This window comes from Macaca fascicularis, chromosome 10, assembly GCF_037993035.2.
Source record: "Macaca fascicularis isolate 582-1 chromosome 10, T2T-MFA8v1.1".
In the NCBI taxonomy this organism is placed as follows: domain Eukaryota; kingdom Metazoa; phylum Chordata; class Mammalia; order Primates; family Cercopithecidae; genus Macaca; species Macaca fascicularis.
The window spans coordinates 101306177-101328058 of NC_088384.1; the positions used below are offsets into that span (position 1 = coordinate 101306177).

Consider the following 21882-nt stretch of genomic DNA (forward strand, 5'->3'; position numbering starts at 1 on the left):
TTTCCCTTCTCCCCTTCCATATAGCATTGCTTACAGGAAGGTTAGGATTTTAAGAGAGAATAATTGAAAATAAGTTTTCAAGCCATCATTTCTCCAGAACTACCCTCCACAGTGTTCTGAATGCATACAGGGTCACTGTTCAAATGTTGCTGCTTCTCCTGTGGTCTGCTCATAACAAGTACTTTTTCAGTCAAAGTAAAAAAACCTTCCTTGGATTTTTCAGGAAGTTTTCACAATTGCAAAAAAACAAAACAAAACAACACACCACAACAAAACAAAAGCAAAAAAATCCTATGCTTCCACTCAAGGTAAAAATTTTAGCTTTAGCTCCACTCTCAATACATTATTTAATCCATTGAAAGTAGCAAATATTTCTCACAGTCTGTTGGAGGGTGCAGCAGTTTATTACAGAAGTATGAAATGCTTTTATTTAAAAAATATATTTTGCCGTTTAGGTAGATATCATCAAATAATCCAATTTGGAAACCAACATTCTTACTTCTTTTTCCAACAGTTGTTCCTATCATCATAAAAACATGTTAAATTTTTCTCATCCTTTCAAAAAATCTCTGGAGCTTGCCTCACCCTCCAGATACAGCCTCAACTGTCATTCTACCATGAAATCAGACTTCTTGAGATGGTTTCAGCTGGACTCCATCCTTCAACTGACAACCCAACACAAGCGTATTCATCTCTCGTTAACATTACTAGCAGTGAGTGACATTAGAAAGCTTTTGACACATGTCAGTCTTTATTGTGATGAACTTCACAGATACATTTGACATTGGTGTGCCTCATTTATTTGTTGAAACTTTTTTTCTTTGCCTTCCATAAAGTTTCTTTCTCTTCTGTGTCATTCTACTTCTATGACTGCTCCTTTTCAAGTAAAACAGAATGCATCTCAGGATTATTTTAAAACAAGATGAAGTACAGAGTTATACCTAAATTGAGTATTTAAGTGATGGCATCAGAAAGGAAACCCATTTAGAATATGAAGGCATAGTCAGCCACCAGTTACTTTTGTAACCTGAAGCTAGTCTCCTTCCTACTCCGGACTGAATGTCTTCTGTGTAATGCAAGCGATCTGGCTTGATGATATACAAGGACCGATAAAATTTTGCTGGGGATTCTGGAAGCAAAAAAAAATTGCCTTTGACATTATGTCCCCTTGCTAAGTCCCTGGGGACTTTGACATTATCCCCTACTGAGCAATGGCGAGGAAGTTGGCATTTACTAATAAGCTATGAAAGGGCAGTGCCTTTTGACATTTCAGCTCCACCCATGGCACACCCACTCAAGGAACATATAAATGAAGAGATCCATTCCGTTCTCAGACAAGATTTTACAAGCAAGATGAAGTCCATCATCCTCTTTGTCCTTTCCCTGCTCCTTATCTTGGAGAAGCAAGCAGCTGTAATGGGACAAAAAGGTGAGTGGAGAGGGTAAGCCTTGGGAAAGCTACTCAGAAAGAATGGCCTCTAAGGGTATTCAGGGTGCAAACAGTAACCTGTTCAGGCACAGATTCTTCTCCTTGATGAAAATTGATTTTTCTCCACCCAACGCTGTAGGCTTTTGGAAATATCAGTAATTTGTTGGGAAAAGGTGGGAGGTAAGAGTTGCAAGGGAGCTTTGGAGATAATGAAAGCATACACTTCTATTATCAATTACCAGGTGGATCAAAAGGCCAATTATCAAGTGGATCTTCCCGATTTCCACATAGACATAGGAGCCAGCACTATTCTGGACAAAAAGACAAACAACATACTGAATCCAAAGGCAGTTTTTCTATTCAACACACATATCATGTAGATGCCAATGATCATGACCGGACCCGAAAAAGTCAGCAATATTATTTGAATGCCCAACATAAAACAACAAAATCAAAACAACATCTACGTAGACGTCAAAGACTGCTCAATTATAAACAAAAAGGCAGAGGCCGTGTTAAACCAAAACGTCATTTTCATCTGATAGTTATACATCGTAAAGGAGGCCAAGTTCATCACGGGACACAAAATCCTTCTCAAGATCAGGGGAATAGCCCATCTGGAAAGGGAATATTCCGTCAATATTCAAACACAGAAGAAAGGCTATGGTTTCGTGGACTAAGTAAAGAACAAGCTTCAGCCTCTGGTGCACAAAAAGGTAGAACACAAGGTGGATCCCAAACCAATTATGTTCTCCAAACTGAAGAGCTAGTAGCTAACAAACAACAAAACAAACAACAACGTGAGACTCAAAATTCTCATCGAAATAAAGGGCATTACCAAAATGTGTTTGAAGTGAGAGAGGAACATTCAAGTAAACTACAAACTTCACTCCATCCTGCACATCAACACAGACTCCAACATGGATACAAAGACATTTTTACTACCCAAAATGAGCTCCTAGTATATAACAAGAATCAACACCAGACAAAAAATCTCAATCAAGATCAAGAGCATGGCCGGAAGGCACATAAAGGATCATACCAATCTTCAAGCACAGAAGAAAGACAACCTAACCATGAAGAAAAGAGTGTACAGAAAGGTGTACCCAAAGGCAGCATTTCTATCCAAACTGAAGAGAAAATATATGGCAAGTCTCAAAACCAGGTAACAATTCCTAGTCAAGATCAAGAGCATGGCCATAAGGAAAATAAAATATCATACCAATCTTCAAGTGCAGAAGAAGGACGACTCAACAGTGGAGAAAAGGGCATACAGAAAGGTGTACCCAAAGGCAGCATTTCTATCCAAACTGAAGAGAAAATATATGGCAAGTCTCAAAACCAGGTAACAATTCCTAGTCAAGATCAAGAGCATGGCCATAAGGAAAATAAAATATCATACCAATCTTCAAGTACAAAAGAAAGACGACTCAACAGTGGAGAAAAGGGCATACAGAAAGGTGTACCCAAAGGCAGCATTTCTATCCAAACTGAAGAGAAAATATATGGCAAGTCTCAAAACCAGGTAACAATTCCTAGTCAAGATCAAGAGCATGGCCATAAGGAAAATAAAATATCATACCAATCTTCAAGTGCAGAAGAAAGACAACTCAATAGTGGAGAAAAGGGCCTACAGAAAGGTGTATCCAAAGGCGGTATTTCCATCCAAAATGAAGAGCAAATACATGGCGAGTCTCAAAACCAGGTAACAATTTCTAAACAAGATCAAGAGCATGGCCATAAGGAAAATAAAATATCATACCAATCTTCAAGTACAGAAGAAAGACGACTCAACCGTGGAGAAAAGGACATACAGAACAGTGTATCCAAAGGCAGTACTTCTATCCAAACTGAAGAGAAAATACATGGCAAGTCTCAAAATCAGGTAACAATTCCTAGTCAAGATCAAGAGCATGGCCATAAGGAATATAAAACATCATACCAATCTTCAAGTGCAGAAGAAAGACGACTCAACAGTGGAGAAAAGGGCATACAGAAAGGTGTATCCAAAGGCAGTATTTCTATCCAAACTGAAGAGAAAATACATGGCAAGTCTCAAAACCAGGTAGCAATTCCTAGTCAAGATCAAGAGCATGGCCATAAGGAAAATAAAATATCATACCAATCTTCAAGTGCAGAAGAAAGACAACTCAATAGTGGAGAAAAGGGCATACAGAAAGGTGTATCCAAAGGCAGTATTTCTATCCAAACTGAAGAGAAAATATATGGCAAGTCTCAAAACCAGGTAACAATTCCTAGTCAAGATCAAGAGCATGGCCATAAGGAAAATAAAATAGCATACCAATCTTCAAGTACAGAAGAAAGACAACTCAACTATGGAGGAAAGAGCATTCAGAAAGACGTATCCCAAAGCAGTCTTTCTTTCCAAACTGAAAAGCTAGTAGAAGGCAAGTCTCAAATCCAGACACCAAATCCTAATCAAGGTCAATGGTCTGGCCAAAATGCAAAAGGAAATTCTGGTAAATCTGCAGATAGAGAACAAGACCTACTCAGTCATGAACAAGAAGGCAGATACCAACAGGAATTCAGTGGGGCACATAATACTGTAAATATAGAGCACAAAGTTGCCTATGATGATCTTTTGACACAACAATATAATGAAGACAGAAATCCAATATCTACATAGCCCTATTGCTTAGAAACCACTTGAAAAGTTGGACCAATAACAAGGTAAGTTTTCTTTTCTTGCCAAGTAGGAGAGGTGCCTGTCCCAAAGTTGGGGACTCTCCAGGAACATGGTAGGACTGATAACCATTATTCACATCAATAGAAGTGCTGTATTACAAGTGGTGGGAAGATGAACACCATTTCCTGGTGAGTAGAGGACATGGTAGTGGCAGGGAAGGATGCTTGGACTATCACTGGGTCCTAGAATTCCTATTCTTAATTGAGTATTCTTCAACAATATTTTTATACATGCCTACCTGCTAAAGGTTTTTTTGAACATGCACTGACTATATATGCATATTTATGAGTTTATGGTATACTCTTGTCAATTCTTATACTTTAGATTAGTAAACCTCAAATTCTTTCTCATATAGTATGAAATACTACAGCAGTTAACATTTTCTTTCTGCATGTACATGAATGTTCTTGCATCCCTGTTAGAGTTCATCTGTGCTCCTTCAGAGACCACAAGCCCAAAGACTAGCAGTCCACTCTCTCCGAAAATAGGAAAGATATGAGTAGAAAGCAGGATTCCTGTTCAGGTTGTGAAAAAGGAAGTGTAAAGGGAGGTGCAGGAGATGGTGAGAGATCTCAGGTGCTAATTGGACACTTGCAATGTCAGGAGAGGAAAAGTTTAACCTGGATTGGGGAAATGGTTCTTCCATGCCCCTTTGCAATAAGTAACACCACCTGAAGAGAGGGTAAGCAGCAGAAGCAATGGTCCTAGCTGATAACTAGTGACCTGGTGTCCTAATGATCAGGGTGCTGGTGCAGTTGGTGCTAAAGGGGACAGGGGTCTCAGCTCTCCCATCCTCACCCCCACTCTCCACTATTCTCACATATCTGGTTGTCTTTTCTCTCTCTAGGTGTCACCTGATCTCAGTGAAGTCTTTGATGTTTCTGAAATGCAGACTCCCATATGGTCCCAGATCCTTGGCCCGTGAATGACATCACCTTCAAATTTCCAATAAAGGGATCATTTTCTGCTTTATCTGCTTTTGGCTCCAGTGATCTCTGAATTCCTAGTAGCTCAAGGGGCTGAGGGCATTTCTGATAAAAATGGTTTTGGAAGAAAAGAATGGGATATTTTTGAAGTATTAGGGAAAATAATAATCAAAGCCACATTTCTAGATGTATTGATAGAAATCCAACACTAAAAATAAGATGCTATTACTCTGCCAGGCACACATTTACCTCCTGATGCCAATCCTAAAGTCTCTCGTGACCTCTGTACTAATAGGACCCCAGGATCTAACAGTCCCCCAGAAAGAACAGAGAAAATGTATTGCAACAAGCCCTAGGAAAGTCCCTGATCTACTAGTGCCATGAGTATTCCCCAAGTCCACAGCAGCACATCCCTTCACTTAGCTTAAGAATTGTCCTACTCCTACAGCATACATTTAGATACAATTACACCAAAGAGTAGTATGTCAAGTCTCCACCACTTCAGCAAGACTGAGTGGATTTAAAAATGTCATCTGTGGATGGAAAGATCAGAGGACCAGGCCAGAGTCTTGGGGCAGGTGGTGTGTTAATAATATAAATTCTACTCCTTTTATGCCCTTTCACCCTCTATTCTAAAGATGCTTCCAGGGAAAGCCAAATATCCAGGAGAAGAAGCCAGCATAGAGGAATAAGAAAAATCACTAGCCTGGGAATAAGAGATCTGGATTCCTTTCTAGCTCTGTTTTAAGAACTAGTACATCTTTAATTAAATCTTTTCTTTCCTGCAAGTTTAAGTCCCACATCTGCACATGAAAAACTCTGACACAGTTAACTTCATAGTACATGCTGACTAAATATTGTAGAGCTTCCTTAAAAAGAAAGAGAGAGAGAGAGATGGAGGCAGAAGGAGAAGAGAGAAAGAGAGAAGACAAAGAGAGAGAAAGAAAGGAAAGAGAGACAGAAAGAAAGAAAAGAAAAAGAGAGAGAAAGAAGTAAGAAAGAGAAAGAAAGAAAAAGGAATGAAGGAAAAAGGAAGGAAGGAAAAGAAAGGAAAGGAAGAAAGAAGAAGAAAGAAAGAGAAAAAAAAGAAAGAAAATAAAGAAAGAAAGAAAGAAAAAGAAAGAAAGAAAGAAAGAAAGGAAGGAAGGAAGGAAGGAAGGAAGGAAGAAAGAAAGGAAGGAAGAAAGGAAGAATCTTCTCTATGAGGTCTCATATTGCTTGTAGATGTGTGATAAGAGACTTGGTCATAGTGTTATGAGAATCCTGTCTCTCTTCACTGCATCCTTCCCAAAAACACAAAGGCCCTGTGTTCAGCCACCTGCCTTAGTTTACGAGCCCACCAGTTAAAGAGGAGAAACGGTGTTGGGCTTAGGGGCCTTAGCATCAGGGAAGCTACAATTACCTGCTACAGTCTACTGAACAGACTCTCTTCTCTATATGTGGAGAGACATAATTCAACAGTTTCCCTGACATGTTGCTGATTGTGCAGGGAGGGAAACCTAAATTAGCATGCAAATAACCAAGACAGCCAGAGTCATAAATGCTGTGTGCTGTGTTACAATTAGCTTGAACTGTGGATCCCACCGCTTGCATAGTCTGGGAAAGTGGGGTCTCTGATGTAGAGTTCCTTCATCTTAATGTGGGGATAACAATAACCATCTCACAGAGGTGCTTAGAGATATTGAGTGAGATGATCTCAACCCCAGTGCTCAAAAAAATAGTGCCAGGACAACAAATTTGGAAGTAATAATAATAAAATAATTTTTTATTATGCCTTCTTTGAAAGAGAGGTAAAATACATATAAAGAAAAGCACAGATCTTGTGTATTTACTTGAATGAGATTTGACAAACACATACATGTGATTGCACAACACATAGATGAACATATGGAACACTCATCTTGCCTTATGCTCCTTTCAAATTCAGTCCCAGTTCTTCAGGGGAAAATATTATACTGACTTCTAGAAACTCATAACTCACTGTTTTTAATTCTTATATAATGAAATTATGTAATAACATTACCTTTTGTGTATCACTGTTATTCAGTGTTGGGATTCATTCTGTTTTGTTGTATCACAGTTCATTCATTTTATTGCTGAATAGCATTCCATTGTTTGACTCTCCACATTTGTTTTCTATTTATCTGCTGATAAACATTTGGTGTTCCCAGTTTGGGTCATTGTGAATTGGGATATCACATAAGTTCTTGTACAAGGCACAGTAATATATATTTTTAAATATCTGTGGTAAATAACTAGGAGTAGAATTTTCTCCCAGTGTGTGGCTTGTTTTGTTTTGTTTTTCTCAATGATGATGTATTCGGAAGAGCTAAAGTTTTAAAATGTGATGAAATCAAACATATTCATTTTCCTTTTAATATGAATATTATGGTATCTAAGAACTTTTGCCTTCCCCAAGGCTGCAAAAATGTTCTGTCTGTGATGTCCTTCCCTAGAAGCTTCATAGGTTTAGCATCTATACTAAGGTTTATGGTCCAACTTGATTAATATTTGCATTCCACTCAAGGTGCAGCTCCAGATTCCTTTTTCCCAGATGCTCTTGTTTTTATTAATTATTAATAATGCTGCTATGGGCACTCATGTGCAAATATTTGCATGAATACATTTTCAGTTCTCGGGTATAATTATGGAAGTGGAATTTTTGTATCTGGTGTGCTATAAGGTTCTAACTATATTCTTTTGCATGTGGATATCCAGTTTTCCCAGTATGATTTGCTGAAAAGACGACTTTTTCTGCTGAATGGTTTTTCTCCCCTTGTTGGAGATAAGTGAATTGACAATGTAACGGTTGATTTTTGGACTCTCAATTCTATTCCTTTGATATATGTGTCTACGCTTATGCTAGTACCACATTGTCTTGACGTTGTAGCTTTGTAGTAAGTGTTGAAATAGGAAAGTATGAGTCTTCTAAATTTACACTCTTTTTCAAGATTGTGGCAGCTATTCTGGATCCTTGCATTTACACATGAACTTTAGGATTAACATGTCAATTTCTACAAAAAGTCATCTGGAATTTTATAAGAATTCCATTTAGTTTTCAGATAAAATATGGAAAATTGTCTGCCTAACAATATTAAGTCTTCAATCCACAAACATGAAATGGCTGTCTATTTTTATGTCTTCTTTAATTTCTTTGATCATGATTTGTTGTTTTCATGTAGAAGTCTTGCCATTATTTTCTTAAATAAATTCCTATGTGTTTCATTCTTTTTGATGCTATTGTAAATGGATTTTTTTCATGACGCAATTGAGAGGTATAGGTTGATATTTTGTCCTGCACCTTAATGAGTTTGTTTATTAGCTCTAATAATATTTTGGAGTTATGTGGATTATTAAAAGTTTTCTACATATGCCATCATGTCAGTGTTTCATGTATGGGAAATCTAATGGTGAAAAACATGAAGTATTCGTGTACCTGGGAGTATCTTAATTTTTCCCTAACTTGTGAAGGATAGATTTGCCATGATATAGAATTCTTGGTAGACCGATATTTCTTTCACCACTTTTAATATGTTCTGTATCTTCTGGCTTGCATGGTTCTAATGATAAATCAGCTGTAAAGCTTATTTAATAGTCATTTTGAATTACTTATCTCTTGCTGCTTTCAAGAATTTCTCAGTCAAGCGCGGTGGCTCATGCCTATAATCCCAGCACTTTGGGAGGCCAAGGTGGGCAGATCACAAGGTCAGGAGTTCGAGACCAGCCTGGTCAACATGGTGAAACCCCGTCTCTAACTAAAGATACAAAAAATTAGCTGGGCATGGTGGTACACACGTGTAATCCCAGCCACTAGAGAAGCTGGAGCAGGAGAATCTCTTGAACCCAGGAGGCAGAGGCTGCAGTGAGCCAAGATCGTGCCATTGCACTCCAGCCTGAGCGACAGGACGAGACTCTGTTTCAAAGAAAAAAGAATGTTTCTTTGTCTTTGTCATTGATATTTCCATTATAAATTGTCTAGGTGTGGATCTCTAAGAGTTTTTCTTAGTGTTCACTGAGATTTTTATACATGGAGATTTGTGTTTTAAAGCAAAATCAAATGTTTTTAGCCATTATATCTTCAAATATCCATCTGCCTCTTTCTTTCTGTCTCCTCTCTTCTGGGATTCCCATTATGCACATGTTTTTCCATTAGACTGTATTACACAGGTCTCTGAAGCGCTATTTATTTTTGTTTGTTCTTTTCTTTGTCGTTCCTCAGAGCGTATAATCTCAATTGACCTATAATTATATTAGTTATTCCTCTCTTCTGTCTATTCCTATCTGCTGGTAAGAACCTCTTATGAATTTCTATATCAGCAATTTTACTTTACAACCTCATCATTCATCATGAATTCTTTTTATGATGTGAGACTGATTTTTATACTTTCTGTTAATCTTTTTGCCCATGATTTTGTTTAGTTCTTTGAGTATAATAGCCGATGTCTTTGACCACTAGGCCATTGTCTGGGATTCCAAAAGGATCATTTCTATTTATTGTTTCCCCTCTTTTTTGTGTATGGGTGGTATTTCATGTTTCTTTAAACATCTCATAATTTTTAAATAAAATTGGACTTTCCACATAATGTAATTTGGCAGCTTTGGAAATAAGACTCTATCTTCAGCATTTGTTTGTGTGGTTTTTATTGCTGAATACTTGCTTAGTAGCACTCCTGGACTAATTTTGTAAAGCCTGTGTTATACATCGTTTGCAGTCACTAAATTCCCTGTTTTGTTTGCTTACTAGTCAGATAATGGACACCAATGACCTTAAATCCTGTAAGCCCATAAGTTGGTCTTTTGACTTTATCAACTAGTGAAGTTTTCACACAGTCATGAAAACATTAAGACATGAATTAAATGAGAAAATTTTTTCACGAACTAAACTTAAAGTCCATAGTGCAAAAGGAACTAGAATTTTCATAAATCTAGAAATTGTCTTGCTAATAGATCAATATCTGGCTTTGACTTTCTGTCTGTGTTTCAATGTTAATGTAGTAAAAGTAAACACTTCAAATGCACCCTTGTCTGAACATGGCTGTGAGGAGTCGGTTTCAAATGTTCTGGATACACAGTGGGAAGAGGGAAATTGGTCAGTACTGATGCAGTCCCTGGGAAAAACAATGCCCTCCTATTACCTAAAAATTCCACAGTATAAAGTAAGAATGACGAAGAGCCAAGACAGTTCTGCAACACCCTGAAAAAAGGAAAATCCATGGGGGCTCTGAAAAATTACACCCCAGAAGTTGTTTCACGTGGTTGCTTCCTGGAAGTGAAAGAAAACAGCTGGTGCTTCCCGGTCACGTTGAAGCGCCTCTGATCTCCAGCCCCCGGAGCCACAGCACCACCTGCTGGTGGGGCCCCGCCAGAGCTGGCATAGGTCCAGCCTCCAGGTGCGCCCAAGCCCTTTTCTTGCATTATGAAGCTAAGCAGCCTCTCTCTATTCGCTGTGACCGTCCCCCTTTGCCTACTCCACATGGCCCAGCCTGGAGTCCTGAAAAGTGGCGGGTAGGGCGTGGCGACCCGTAGTGTAGCTGGAGTTGGGGAACCTTTCCTCTGAGGAGTCCGTGCGACGACCTGGCTCTCATGCCTGGAAGCCACTTGGTGTCCCCGACTCACCCTGTGGCATTTTTCTCCAGCTGCACAGAAACCTGGAAGTTGCCCAGAGTTTTCTCTTGACTGCCCTTTCATCCTGTTACCTATGTGCTGGCGGGATAAAAGCTGCAAGGAGGTCAAATGGTGTTGCTACTACAAACGTCGGCATCAGTATAGGGAGCCCTGCTGGACTTTGGATTGAGGTGAGGAGCCCCAGATCTGCTGCCCGTGAAACCTTCCTGCAGAAGCATTGTCTTAGAACGAGTTGAGAACTGCCTATTCCTGTAGAAAATCACTGTGATCAGAGGTTTTAAATTAGGTCGGCCCATAGATCTGCCTCTGGACAATGAAGGGAGAAGCTCAACAGAACTCCTTGCTTAGATTATGCACCTTCCATTTCACATAATGGACTTCGCCCTTCTCCTCTCTGTAAAGAGGACATTTCAGCAAGACTCATTAAGATCCTCAACAGTTACCGGCTTTTTATTATTTTTGATTCCCATTTTCTGCAGCTTATAATAATGAAACACTTTCCTGTTCATATTTACATTGTGACTGTTTATGTAATTTCACAGTTCCTTAGGATGGCTTGCCTAGAATCCCTGATCCCAGTCCTTGATTCCTGGATAGCACAAGCCAGTGTTCTTCGGAGGAGAATACGTAAGAGGATCCAGACAATGGCGTCCTATTGCCTCAAAATCTGCTGGATAAAGAATGACGAAGAGCCAGGACAGTCCTGCAACACCCTGAAAAGAGGCAGTCCATGAGGGCTCTCAGAAGTTACACCCCAGTTGTTTTACGTTGTCTCTTCCTGGCTTCCTGGAGGTGAAAGGAAACAGACGGTGCTTCCGGGTTAAGCAGAGGCACCTCTGACCTCCAGCCCCGGGAGTCAAAACGCCCTCTGTTGATGGGGCCGCACCAAAGCTGACATAGACAGGTCCAGGCTGCAGGTGCCCCCACACCGTTTTCTTGCATTATGAAGCTGAGTGGTTTCACTCTACTCTCTGTGATCATCCTCCTTTGCCTCCACATGACCCAGCCTGGAGTCTTTAGGAATGCGGGTAGGGCCTGGCGACCCTGGATGTAGTTGGGGGGGAACGTTTCCTCTGAGGAGTCCATGAGGTGACCTGGCCTGGAAATCACACATTGGTGCCCACTCATCCTATGGCTTTTTTTTCTTTTTTCTTTTTTCTTTCTTTTTTTTTTTTTTTGAGTCTCGTTCTGTCACCCAGGCTGGAGTGTAGTGGCGCGATCTCGGCTCACTGCATCCTCCGCCTCCTGGATTTAAGCGATTCTCCTGCCTCAGCCTCCTGACCTATGGCGTTTTTTCCAGCTGCACAGAAACCGGGATATTGCCCAGAGTTTGATCTTACCTGCCCTTTCACCCTCTTACCTATGTGCCGGCGCGATAAGGGTTGCAAGGGAGTCAAGAAGTGTTGCTACTACAACTGTCGGCATCAGTGTATGGAGCCCTGGTGGACTCTGGATTGAGGTGAGGAGCCCCAGATCTGCTGTTCTCCTTGCTGCCCCTAACTCCTTCCCTCAGAAGCGTTTGTCTTAGAGGAAGTTGAGAACTGCCCATGCGTTTAGCAACTATTGTGAGCAGGGCTTTTAAGTTGGGTCAGTCCACGGATTTGCCTCTCTAACGTGAAGGGGGAGGCTCAACAGACCTCTTTGCTCAGATATGCATCTTCCACTTCACATAATGGGCACCACGGTTCTCCTCTCTATAAATCTCTATAATGTTAACATTTCAACAAGATGATCTCTAAGGTATTCAATAGTTACTGGATTTTGTTATTTATTTTCAAATCCTTTTACTTACAGTTTACAATCATGAAACAGTTTCCTCTTTACATTTACATTGTGAGGTAAGTTTATAATTTCACAATTCCTTAGGATGGCTTGCCTAGCGTCCCTGATCCCCAGTCTCTGAGTCTTTGGCAGCACCTGCCAGTGTTCTTGTGAGGAGAATACCTAACAGAAATCACGCCTCAGTGCCCCTGGAACACAAAACCATGCGCCCTGTACATTTTGCATCTTCCTATATCTCTGGTTTCCTGTTCTCTCCCAAGGTGGAAAGCCCTTCTTTACCAGGACTGAGGAGACACAGGTGCTACAGGCTCAGACTGGGATAACTGGTCTCCATGTTGTCCATGATCTCTCAGGCCCAGGACTTCCTTTTAGCAAGAGTTAAATGTTTCTTACTATGATAACAAGACAAAGAAATAAAGCGTTGTATATTGAAAACTCCATGAACATCTGTAAGTCTGCTGGATTGATCTCTTGCTCTCTCTCTCTCTCTACTCAGCTGTGTTGCATAATCCCTCAGGAACTGTAAAAAGGACGGAGTTACTGTTTCACATTTAGTTTCATCAATTCCTGCACTTGTGTTTTTCTGATATGTTTGTCTCTTTCAATATCTCCTGACACTCAGATTCTCTGTTGGTCAGATTCCAGGCGCATTTTGGAGTTAAATTCTCTGTGTTTGCATCCTATGAATGGCATGCCAATTAATTCTGTAATGGAAGAGCAAGCCATTTTTGCTTCAGTTTTTCTGGTACTACTGCTGGTGGCCTTTCCACGTGTTAGAGTAATATGATCTGCAATTGGATTTGGAACTTAAGGTTGGAAATTGAGCAAGATGTACTTTAGTTCTAGGTACTTTCATTCCTAAAAATTGAGCCACCCTCTGTAGAGGACTGTGTGCTGGCAAACGAGAAGTTCCCGATAAGCCCTGCTCTTGCAAACAAAGCAGGACATTCCTTCTCTGCAAACAAGAAGGATAAAGGAGCCAGATGTAAGCAGCGGGCTCTGGGAACTGGTCAATGTTTTACTGATCTTGCGAGTCAAGGAAAGGTCAGAGAAGCAACACATGTCCCGTGACTTGGCAACATTCCACAAACGGCTGGGTAAAAATAAAGCAGTGTGTGCCGTTCGGGGTGGCTGCCATGTATGTCTTGTCCTGTGTTGTCTTGTGTGTTCATTCCTTTGTTTAGGAAACACGCGGACCCCAACAACTGGCGCAGCGAGCAGGGTCCGTGGCTCCAAGAGAGCAAGGAACCGGAGGGGGAGCACCCCGGGTGTGTAAGTAAAACAAAAAAAGGGGGACCCACAGGGAAATTATGGGGAATTCCACCTCTCTGGCCTCAGAATATTTACGGTTGCTTCAAGGACTGTTGCTGTCTATAGGAGTAGAAGTGAAAGAAAAAGACTTTGAAGCGATTGTTTGCCCATGTTGAACAACATTGTTACTGGTTTCAGTATCAGACTAAAGTGCAGCTGAATCGGAGAGAATGGTTACAGGTAGTAAAAGTTTTGCTTAGAGCTCACCAGTTAGGGGATACTATGCCTCTAAATTTGTGGACCTTGTGTAACTCTATCACTCAGGCATTAGAGTTACTTGAGACTGATTCAGAGTGTGGTGATGTAGCCACAGGAGGAAAGGCATCTGAGGATTTGGGAAAAAATAAATCTAAAATGGAGCCCATTTATGCCAGGGTAACAGAGGATGGGGGGTTAGCAAAAGGGGGAGAAGAGGAAGAGCCAGCTCTTCCTTCTTCTAAGGGGAATTCTGACATGCAGCGTATTATGGGAATACTTCAACAAATATTACAGATACTTTCTTCTAATTCACCTTTGGGAGCTTTCCCTGTTTCTTTTCCTTCTGCCTTGTTAGAAGAGGATTTTCCAGTGCCTCCAACCCCCCAGCTTCCTTACCTTTGTCTGACAAAGTTTTCTCAGTGCCTTTCCCGCCACTGGGGGAGGGAGAAAAGGAAAAGATAAGAAAATTTAAGGAACTGGATCTGTTTCCAATTATTCGTGCTTCTTTTGCTCCTAATGCTCAGTTTCCAAATGGTGGCAATAATGTCCAATTTAATGCCTTACAATTTAAATTTTTGAAAGAAATGAAAGCTGCCATTTCTAACTATGGACCTCAATCTCCTTTTATCCTTGGTCTTCTTGATGCTTTTTCATCAGAAAATTTGATGATTCCTATAGACTGGGAGACTTTGGGGAAGGCTTTTCTTGATCGTTCTCAGTGGTTATAATTGCACAGCTGGTGGATGGACAAGGCACATGTACAGGCTAGAAAAAATGCTACGTGTGATCCCCCAGGAGCCACTGAGGAACAACTCACAGGCACGGGCCAATATGCTACTCTTAATACTCAGGCTGGCCTAGATGATGTCGCCCTTACTCAAATCAAGACTTTGTTTTTAAGGGCCTGAAATAAGGTAGAGATAGCAGGAAAATCTTCCCTTTCCTTTGTGAAGATTTTACAGGGCAGAAATGAACCATATCCAGATTTCGTAGCCCGTCTTCAGGATGCTGTCTTAAAAACTGTGGGTGTTGGCCCTGCTTCAAAAATTTTGTTACAAACATTGTCTTTTGAAAATGCTAATGCTGAGTGTCAAAAATTGTTGAGACCGTTAAAGGCCAGTGGGGCCAATTTAGATAAATATATTAAAACTTGTGCTGGTGTTGGAGGGACTATTTATAATGCTCAATTATTTGCTGGAGCTTTGTCTAAAGCCTTAAAAGGAAATAACAAACAAGTTGTTTGCTTTCAGTGTGGTAAACCTGGACATTTCAAAAAAGAATGTCGTAAAAAAAAATTGAACACTTTTATCCCTCAAGACAGAAAGTTGCCTTCAGAGATGTACAAACGTTGTGGTAAAGGTCGACATTGGACAAATAAATGTCGTTCCAAAACTGATAAAAGTGGAAATTTACTGTCTCCTCTCCCGGGAAACGGGAGCCGGGGCCCAGAGGCTTAGGGCCCCAACAATTACAATACAAGTCTACTACAATACCCAGTGAGCAATGGCCTACAACATCAAGGAATTAATTCAAGTCCTCCTTAAGGATCCCACACCTTACCTACCCCAGTTTCTCAGCTTTATGCAGCAACTAAGCAGAGCGCCGCTGCTGACTTAACTATTACTCAGCCTTATACCTTGTCTCCTAATAGAGGAGTATATAAATTAGCTATTAGAGTGTGTGGCCCTTTGCCAAAAGGACATGTAGGACTTTTGTTAGGTCAAAACAACAGTGCTATACAGGGGTTAATGGTAATTCCAGGAATCATTGATCCTGATGTTACTAATAAAATTCTTATTATGGTACAAGTCTCACAATTTATACGCCTAGAGGCAGGGGAGTGTATTGCACAATTACTTTTATTGCCTTTTTTCCGTTCCTATCTAAAGAGGTATCTCGACAGGGAGGGTTTAGTAACACAGAAAAAACTGTTTTTTGGGAAACTTTAGTTTCTAATCAAAAGCCCTTATGTTCATTACACATTAATGGAATAGTTTTTAAAGGGTTAATTGATACGGGGGTGGATGTGTCTATCATTTGTTTAAATTAGTGGCCTATACAATGGGAAAAAAGACAAGTTTCAATTATACTCACTGGCTTGGGTGCTGCTTCTGTGGTTTATCAAAACGTAGAACCTTTAACCTGTGTCGGTCCTAAAGGTCAACAAGGTCAAGTGTTTTTTTATATTGTTCCTATCAATATTAATCTTTGGGGACAAGATCTTTTACAACAATTTGGTGCTTTTTTAAACATTCCTCATATTTCCTCAGCTGCCAAAAATATGATGTTCAAAATGGGCTACAATCCTTAAACTCATAGCCACTGTTCACCAGCCTCAAGTTTTATAATTAAAGTGAAAAACTACCGCTCCTGTTTAGGTGAAACAGTGGCCATTATCTAAAAAAATAAACAAAACTTAGGACTTTAAAAGAGTAAGTCAAAAAACAATTAGCCGAGGGGCATATAAAGCCAAGTACTTCTGCATGGAATTCCCCTGTCTTTGTCATGTTAAAAAAAAAAAAAAGTGAAAAATGGCGTTTATTAACTAATCTTAAAACTATAAATGTTTACATTCAACCTAGGGGAAGTTTACAGCCTGGTCTTCCTAATCCTGCCCTTATCCCACAAAGTTAAAAATTAATGGTCATAGATCTCAAAAATTGTTTTTTCTCTATTCCATTACAACCTCAAAATTGTAAAAAGTTTGCCTTTACTATTCCTAAATATAATAATGGACAGCCCATTCAAAAATATCAGTAGAAGCTTCTTCCCCAGGGTATACTTAATAGCTCTACTTTTTGTCAAAAATTCGTACATAGGACTTTAAATCCTGTAAAAAATCAGTTTCCAACTGTGTTAATTTATCATTATATGGATAATATTTTATTAACTACCCCGATGTAACCCTCCAAAATCAAGTTTTTAAGGTTTTACAACAACAGTTAATTCATTATAATTTACAAATATCTCCTAAAAAGGTACAAACTCAGTTCCCCATTCAATATTTGGGGTAGCTATTGACTAAAAAACAAATCCGCCCACAAAAGGTTCAAATTTTAAAAAAAAATCAACTTGTGACCCTTAATAATTTTCAAAAATTGTTAAAAAATATTAATTGACTTCATCCCATCTTAAATATTCCTACTTATAAATTACAACATTTGTTTGCTACCTTAAAAAAATTCAAATTTAAACAGTTCTCAACAAAAACTACTACAAAAAAAAAGTCTTTTATAAAAAATAAAATTAATAAAGCTCACCTTAATTATATTATACCCGATCTTCCACTCTCTTTATGTCTTTTTCATACTCCTCATTCACCAACAGCCATCTTACATCAGAATAATAACATTCTGGAGTGACTATTTTTGGCTAATAAAGCCATTAAAAAAATTCACCCTTATATTGATAAATTGACTAAATTAATTATTAAGGGGTGACATAGAGCTCGTCAATTACTTGGAACTGACCCTGTAAAAATTATTACCCAATTATCTAATCAATACATTAAATCTTTACTAAAAACTCATAAAGGATGGCAAGTGGCTTACGCTAAATATACTGGTTCCTTTTCTCAACACTATCCCAGTCATAGATTATTTGCTTTTCTACAACAATATTCTTTCCTGCCCTATAATCCTATTTCTAATACTCTGGTTAAAGGTCCCACCTCTTTTACTGACACTTCTAACAATAAAAAAGCTAGATACTGGACATCAAATAATTCAAAAATTTCTCATTATCCATTTAAATCTGTACAACAGAAAAAACTTTTTGCCATTCTTATGGTACTACAAGATTGGCCTCAAACCCCTTGTAATATAGTTAGTAATTCCCAATATACTATATATGTAACTAAGTATATTTCTCAAACTTCTTTACCATTACTCTCAAAAACCCCTTTACAAAAACTATTTTCCTTATTGTTCTTGACTCTTACTTCCCGTACAACCCCCATTTTTATCACTCATATTCGTTCACATTCAACTTTACCAAAACCTTTAACTTTTAATAATAGCCAAATTAATTCTTTACTTATTAATAATGTCCAACAAACTCAAGATAAACATCAATTACATCATACTAACAGTTTAAAATTACAATGGCAATTTTCTATAACACGCCGTCAAGCCCAAACTATTGTCAAAACCTGTCCATCTTGTGCTCCTATTATTACACCCTTTTTAAGTCCAGGTATAAATCCCCAAGACACTCAACAAAATCATATTTGGCAAATAGATATCACTTATGTTTCTTCTTTTGGTCGTTTAAAATATGTTCATCATACAATTGATACTTGGTCACACTTCCAATGGGCTACACCATTACCCTCTAAAAAAGCTAATTCTGTTATTACTCATTTACTTACTTACTTTACAGTTATGGGAGTTCCTACTAAATTAAAAACTGACAATGCTCCTACTTATTACTCTCGTAAATTGGCTGCCTTCCTCTCTTCATACCACATTCGTCATTCCACTGGTATTCCATTTAACAGTCAAGGTCAAACAATTATTAAAAGAACTAATACTACCTTAAAATTACAACTTTTAAAACAAACAGGGGGAAATGGACGAGATTCCCCAAAACATGAAATTCTGAAAGCTCTTTTTACTCTAAATTTTCTTAACTATTGGTGCCAATTACAGCAATCTGCAGCAGTGAAACATTTTCAACAACCATGAGAAAAGCCATGAGCTAACAATTTGTGGGTGTACTATCCTTCATTACAAGGCCAATATTTAAAAGGAAAAGTTTTACAGTGGGGTCGAAGTTATGCTCTCATTCGTACAGGTGCCGGAGATGAGTGGTTTCCATCCCGACGGTTAAAGCAGTGCCATGGCGAAGAGGAGCCGGCCGGACGGCTTCCTGGTGGCATTTCAAAAATTAAATCTGAGTACTCAGAAAACCTTCACCTACGAAACTTGTCAAGCAGAACCCCCGACATGAGGTCAACTGAAAAAACTTACTCAAGAAGCTGAAGGGGTTGTTCAACAAGCTGGACAGCCCAAAACCTCACTGACCTTATTTCTGGCTATGCTAGCTGTAGTGAATTGCCAGATAACAGCTGGAAAATTCACATATTGGACTTATATTCCCTTTCCACCCTTATATCAAGGTGTGGCCTAGGGAGACAAAGAAGTTTTAGTATTTACTAATGATACTACTTGGATGCCATCACCTTTTTTAAATCAGAATCCTGAGTTAGACACGGGTGCAGTAAAGAGTTCATATCAATTTGGGGTAGAAGGGTTACCTGTATGTCTTGGAAACGGTCCACATTGTTTACATCCTTCTCATAAGGCTTGGGCTGTGCGCTAAAATCATAGTCACATTGCCGCATTTACTATGATTGTTGTTACTCAGAGTTTTAAATATAATCATACTACTCTACTTAATGAAACCTTGCCTACTACATTATCCTTATGTCTTATTCCTGACGTGTCCGGAGGTGTTTCCCAATTAAAGTGGACTAGATGTAAAAGAAGTAGACCACGATTATTATTAGAGGTAAAAGGTAGACATTATAGATACCTTGTCACTGACTAGAGGGTGCATGGAAATTTTCAGACTAAGTTTAGCCACTTTAGCCTACGATGGCATAAAAATAATCACAACATTTATGCTGATGGTAATGAAACTATTATTTGGCATGATGGTGGCTTGTCACCCCCTATGCCATATTTGGCCAACACCTCACAAATACAAAGTCATATATGGAAGTTACTAGCTGCTGGCAAACCAATATCTACTTTTACGGGAAACATGTCCTTAAATACCACTAATCCTTCTAATCCTTTCCATATATCTTTACATCAAAACAGATCTAGATATGTCATTGCTTGTGTTAAAAAACCTTACTTGTTGTTAGCGGGAATCTTTAAATGGGATAATAATATGGGAATAGTTAACTGTATGGACAATTGTACATTTTTAAGCTGTATAAATACTACTTGGTGGCATAATAATTGGAATGAGACTCACTCCAATATATATATTTTAAGAGCTAGAAAAGAAACCTGGTTACCTGTGAACTTGACACGCATCTGGAGTAAATCTACTGGGGTTACTCAAATTTACAAAGTAATGCAAGATCTTGTCCACCGCAGCCAGAGAGCGGTTGGGATTGTCGTAACAGCAGTAGTGGGACTTGTGGCCATTGCTTCCACCGCCGCTGTTGCTGGACTGGCGTTACATCAGAATATCCAAAATGCAGAGTTCGTGCAACAATGGCATGAATAATCTCACTTGTTGTGGCAACAACAATGAGACATCGATGCTCATTTGACTAAACGAGTAGATAACTTAGAACAAGTGGTTTCTTGGATAGGAGATCAGCTGATAGTGTTAAATACTCGAGCCTTGTTAAAATGTGACTGAAATACTACTCAATTTTGTATTACCCCTGTTCCTTTTAACAGCACTGTACATAATTGGACAGAGATAAAGAGGCTTTTAATTGTCCATAATAATCTTTCCCTGGAAATACAAGAACTAACACACAATATTTCTGAAACATTTCCTAATCAGTTACCATTGTGAACTGGTGCAAATTTAATGACTGGTATTGTGCAAAGCTTGAAATCTTTAAACCCTATGAGTCCTGTAAAAACCTTACTGACTTCTGTTTCTAGTAATGTATTAATTGTTGTTTTTGCCTTTGTCATTTTCACAGTCTACTAGAAACGGTGCCAAAGGGCAAACACCAAATCCCAACGAGCCCAACATGTGATAATGGTTTTGAAAGAAATTCAAACCTGTAAATAAGAAGGGGGAGATGTAGAGGACTGTGTGCTGGCAAACGAGAAGTTCCCGATAAGCCCTGCTCTTGCAAACAAAGCAGGACATTCCTTCTCTGCAAACAAGAAGGATAAAGGAGCCAGCTGTAAGCAGCGGGCTCTGGGAACTGGTCAATGTTTTACTGATCTTGCGAGTCAAGGAAAGGTCAGAGAAGCAACACATGTCCCGTGACTTGGCAACATTCCACAAACGGCTGGATAAAAATAAAGCAGTGTGTGCCATTCGGGGCGGCCGCCATGTATGTCTTGTCCTGTGTTGTCTTGTGTGTTCATTCCTTTGTTTAGGAAACACGCGGACCCCAACACCCTCAATTTGGAGAACAAAATCCTTATGGTTCAGCCTACCTCCCTTGAGTCTTTGGTTGGGGGTTGGGCCCTAAGTCTACCTAATAATGAAGTGTAATTAGCCATGAATTTTCCAGATTTGTAACTCTGTGCTTCCTTAACTCCCACAAAGGTTTCAAGGGTCTGGGAAAGTGATTTTCCAAAATTTTATTTATCTCTAACAAGTATCTTAACAATTTTGAAAAACTACTTTTTCCCAAGCATGTTTCAAATTGACATCTAATATTTTTATGATCATTGCATAGTTTCTTTTTTTTTTCCGTAAATAAAATTTTATTGGAACACAGACACGTTCATTTGTTTACACATTGTCTATGTACGTTTTCATTCTATGCTGGCAAAGTTAAGTAATTGTCACAGGGGGCCACATGACCCACGAAGCTGGCACAATTTACTGTGTAGCTCTAAATAGAAAAAGTTACTCAACTTCTGGATTTCAGCATTAATTCCTAAGAGAGAAATTAATACCTGAGAGAGGGTGCAGGTGCAGTACTGAGTACTAATGAGTACTGCATAGTACTGATGAGATCTGACCAAGCAGTGGCTGGATAGATTTAAAAACTAAATGATAAATGAACAAACAAAAACTCTGAAGATTTTTATGATTTTATGACAAATTTAAAGTTTTAAAATAAATCAGGATTTGATAAAAACAAAAGCAAAAACAAAAACCCTAGCAAAACATAAACCTGCCAGTCAGGAATAGTCTAGATTTTTGTGAAATAACTTAGATGACAGCAGTCATTGTTATGGGGAAGC

The 21882-nt window shown here is 39.0% G+C and overlaps 1 protein-coding gene and 2 long non-coding RNA genes across 7 annotated transcripts; all 3 read left to right on the forward strand.

Moving 5' to 3' along the window:
* Positions 1-1353: 1353 nt before the first annotated feature.
* LOC102118812 (semenogelin-2) lies at positions 1354-4165 on the forward strand. Of its 3 annotated transcripts, none has more exons than XM_065521864.1 (3): positions 1354-1429; positions 1672-3081; positions 3262-4165. In XM_065521864.1, the coding sequence occupies exons 1-3, from the start codon at positions 1354-1356 to the stop codon at positions 4074-4076; spliced, it is 2301 nt and encodes a 766-aa protein (XP_065377936.1). In that variant the 3' UTR covers positions 4077-4165. The 3 variants fall into 3 exon arrangements, with proteins under 3 accessions (XP_065377936.1, XP_065377937.1, XP_005569180.4); XM_065521865.1 differs by having other exon boundaries at positions 1672-2954; positions 3315-4165; XM_005569123.4 differs by having other exon boundaries at positions 1672-4165.
* Positions 4166-11553: 7388 nt separating this feature from the next.
* LOC107126564 (uncharacterized) lies at positions 11554-12907 on the forward strand. 3 transcript variants are annotated; one of them, XR_006689912.3, is made up of 3 exons: positions 11554-11715; positions 11887-12146; positions 12730-12907. It is a non-coding gene; the product is annotated as an uncharacterized lncRNA (long non-coding RNA). The 3 variants fall into 3 exon arrangements; XR_006689911.3 differs by having other exon boundaries at positions 11988-12146; XR_012419437.1 differs by lacking the exon at positions 12730-12907 and adding an exon at positions 12482-12520 and having other exon boundaries at positions 11988-12146.
* A 688-nt stretch (positions 12908-13595) lies between these two features.
* LOC141407929 (uncharacterized) lies at positions 13596-21409 on the forward strand. Its single transcript, XR_012419436.1, has 2 exons — positions 13596-13741; positions 18773-21409. It is a non-coding gene; the product is annotated as an uncharacterized lncRNA (long non-coding RNA).
* The last annotated feature ends 473 nt before the right edge of the window (positions 21410-21882 follow it).

Bases quoted from the DNA above. Each gene is read 5' to 3' on its own strand.
- LOC102118812 (XM_005569123.4), top strand. From the start codon at position 1,354: ATGAAGTCCATCATCCTCTTTGTCCTTTCCCTGCTCCTTATCTTGGAG. The intron at 1,430-1,671 runs GTGAGTGGAGAG...ATCAATTACCAG, and splicing joins AGCTGTAATGGGACAAAAAG to GTGGATCAAAAGGCCAATTA.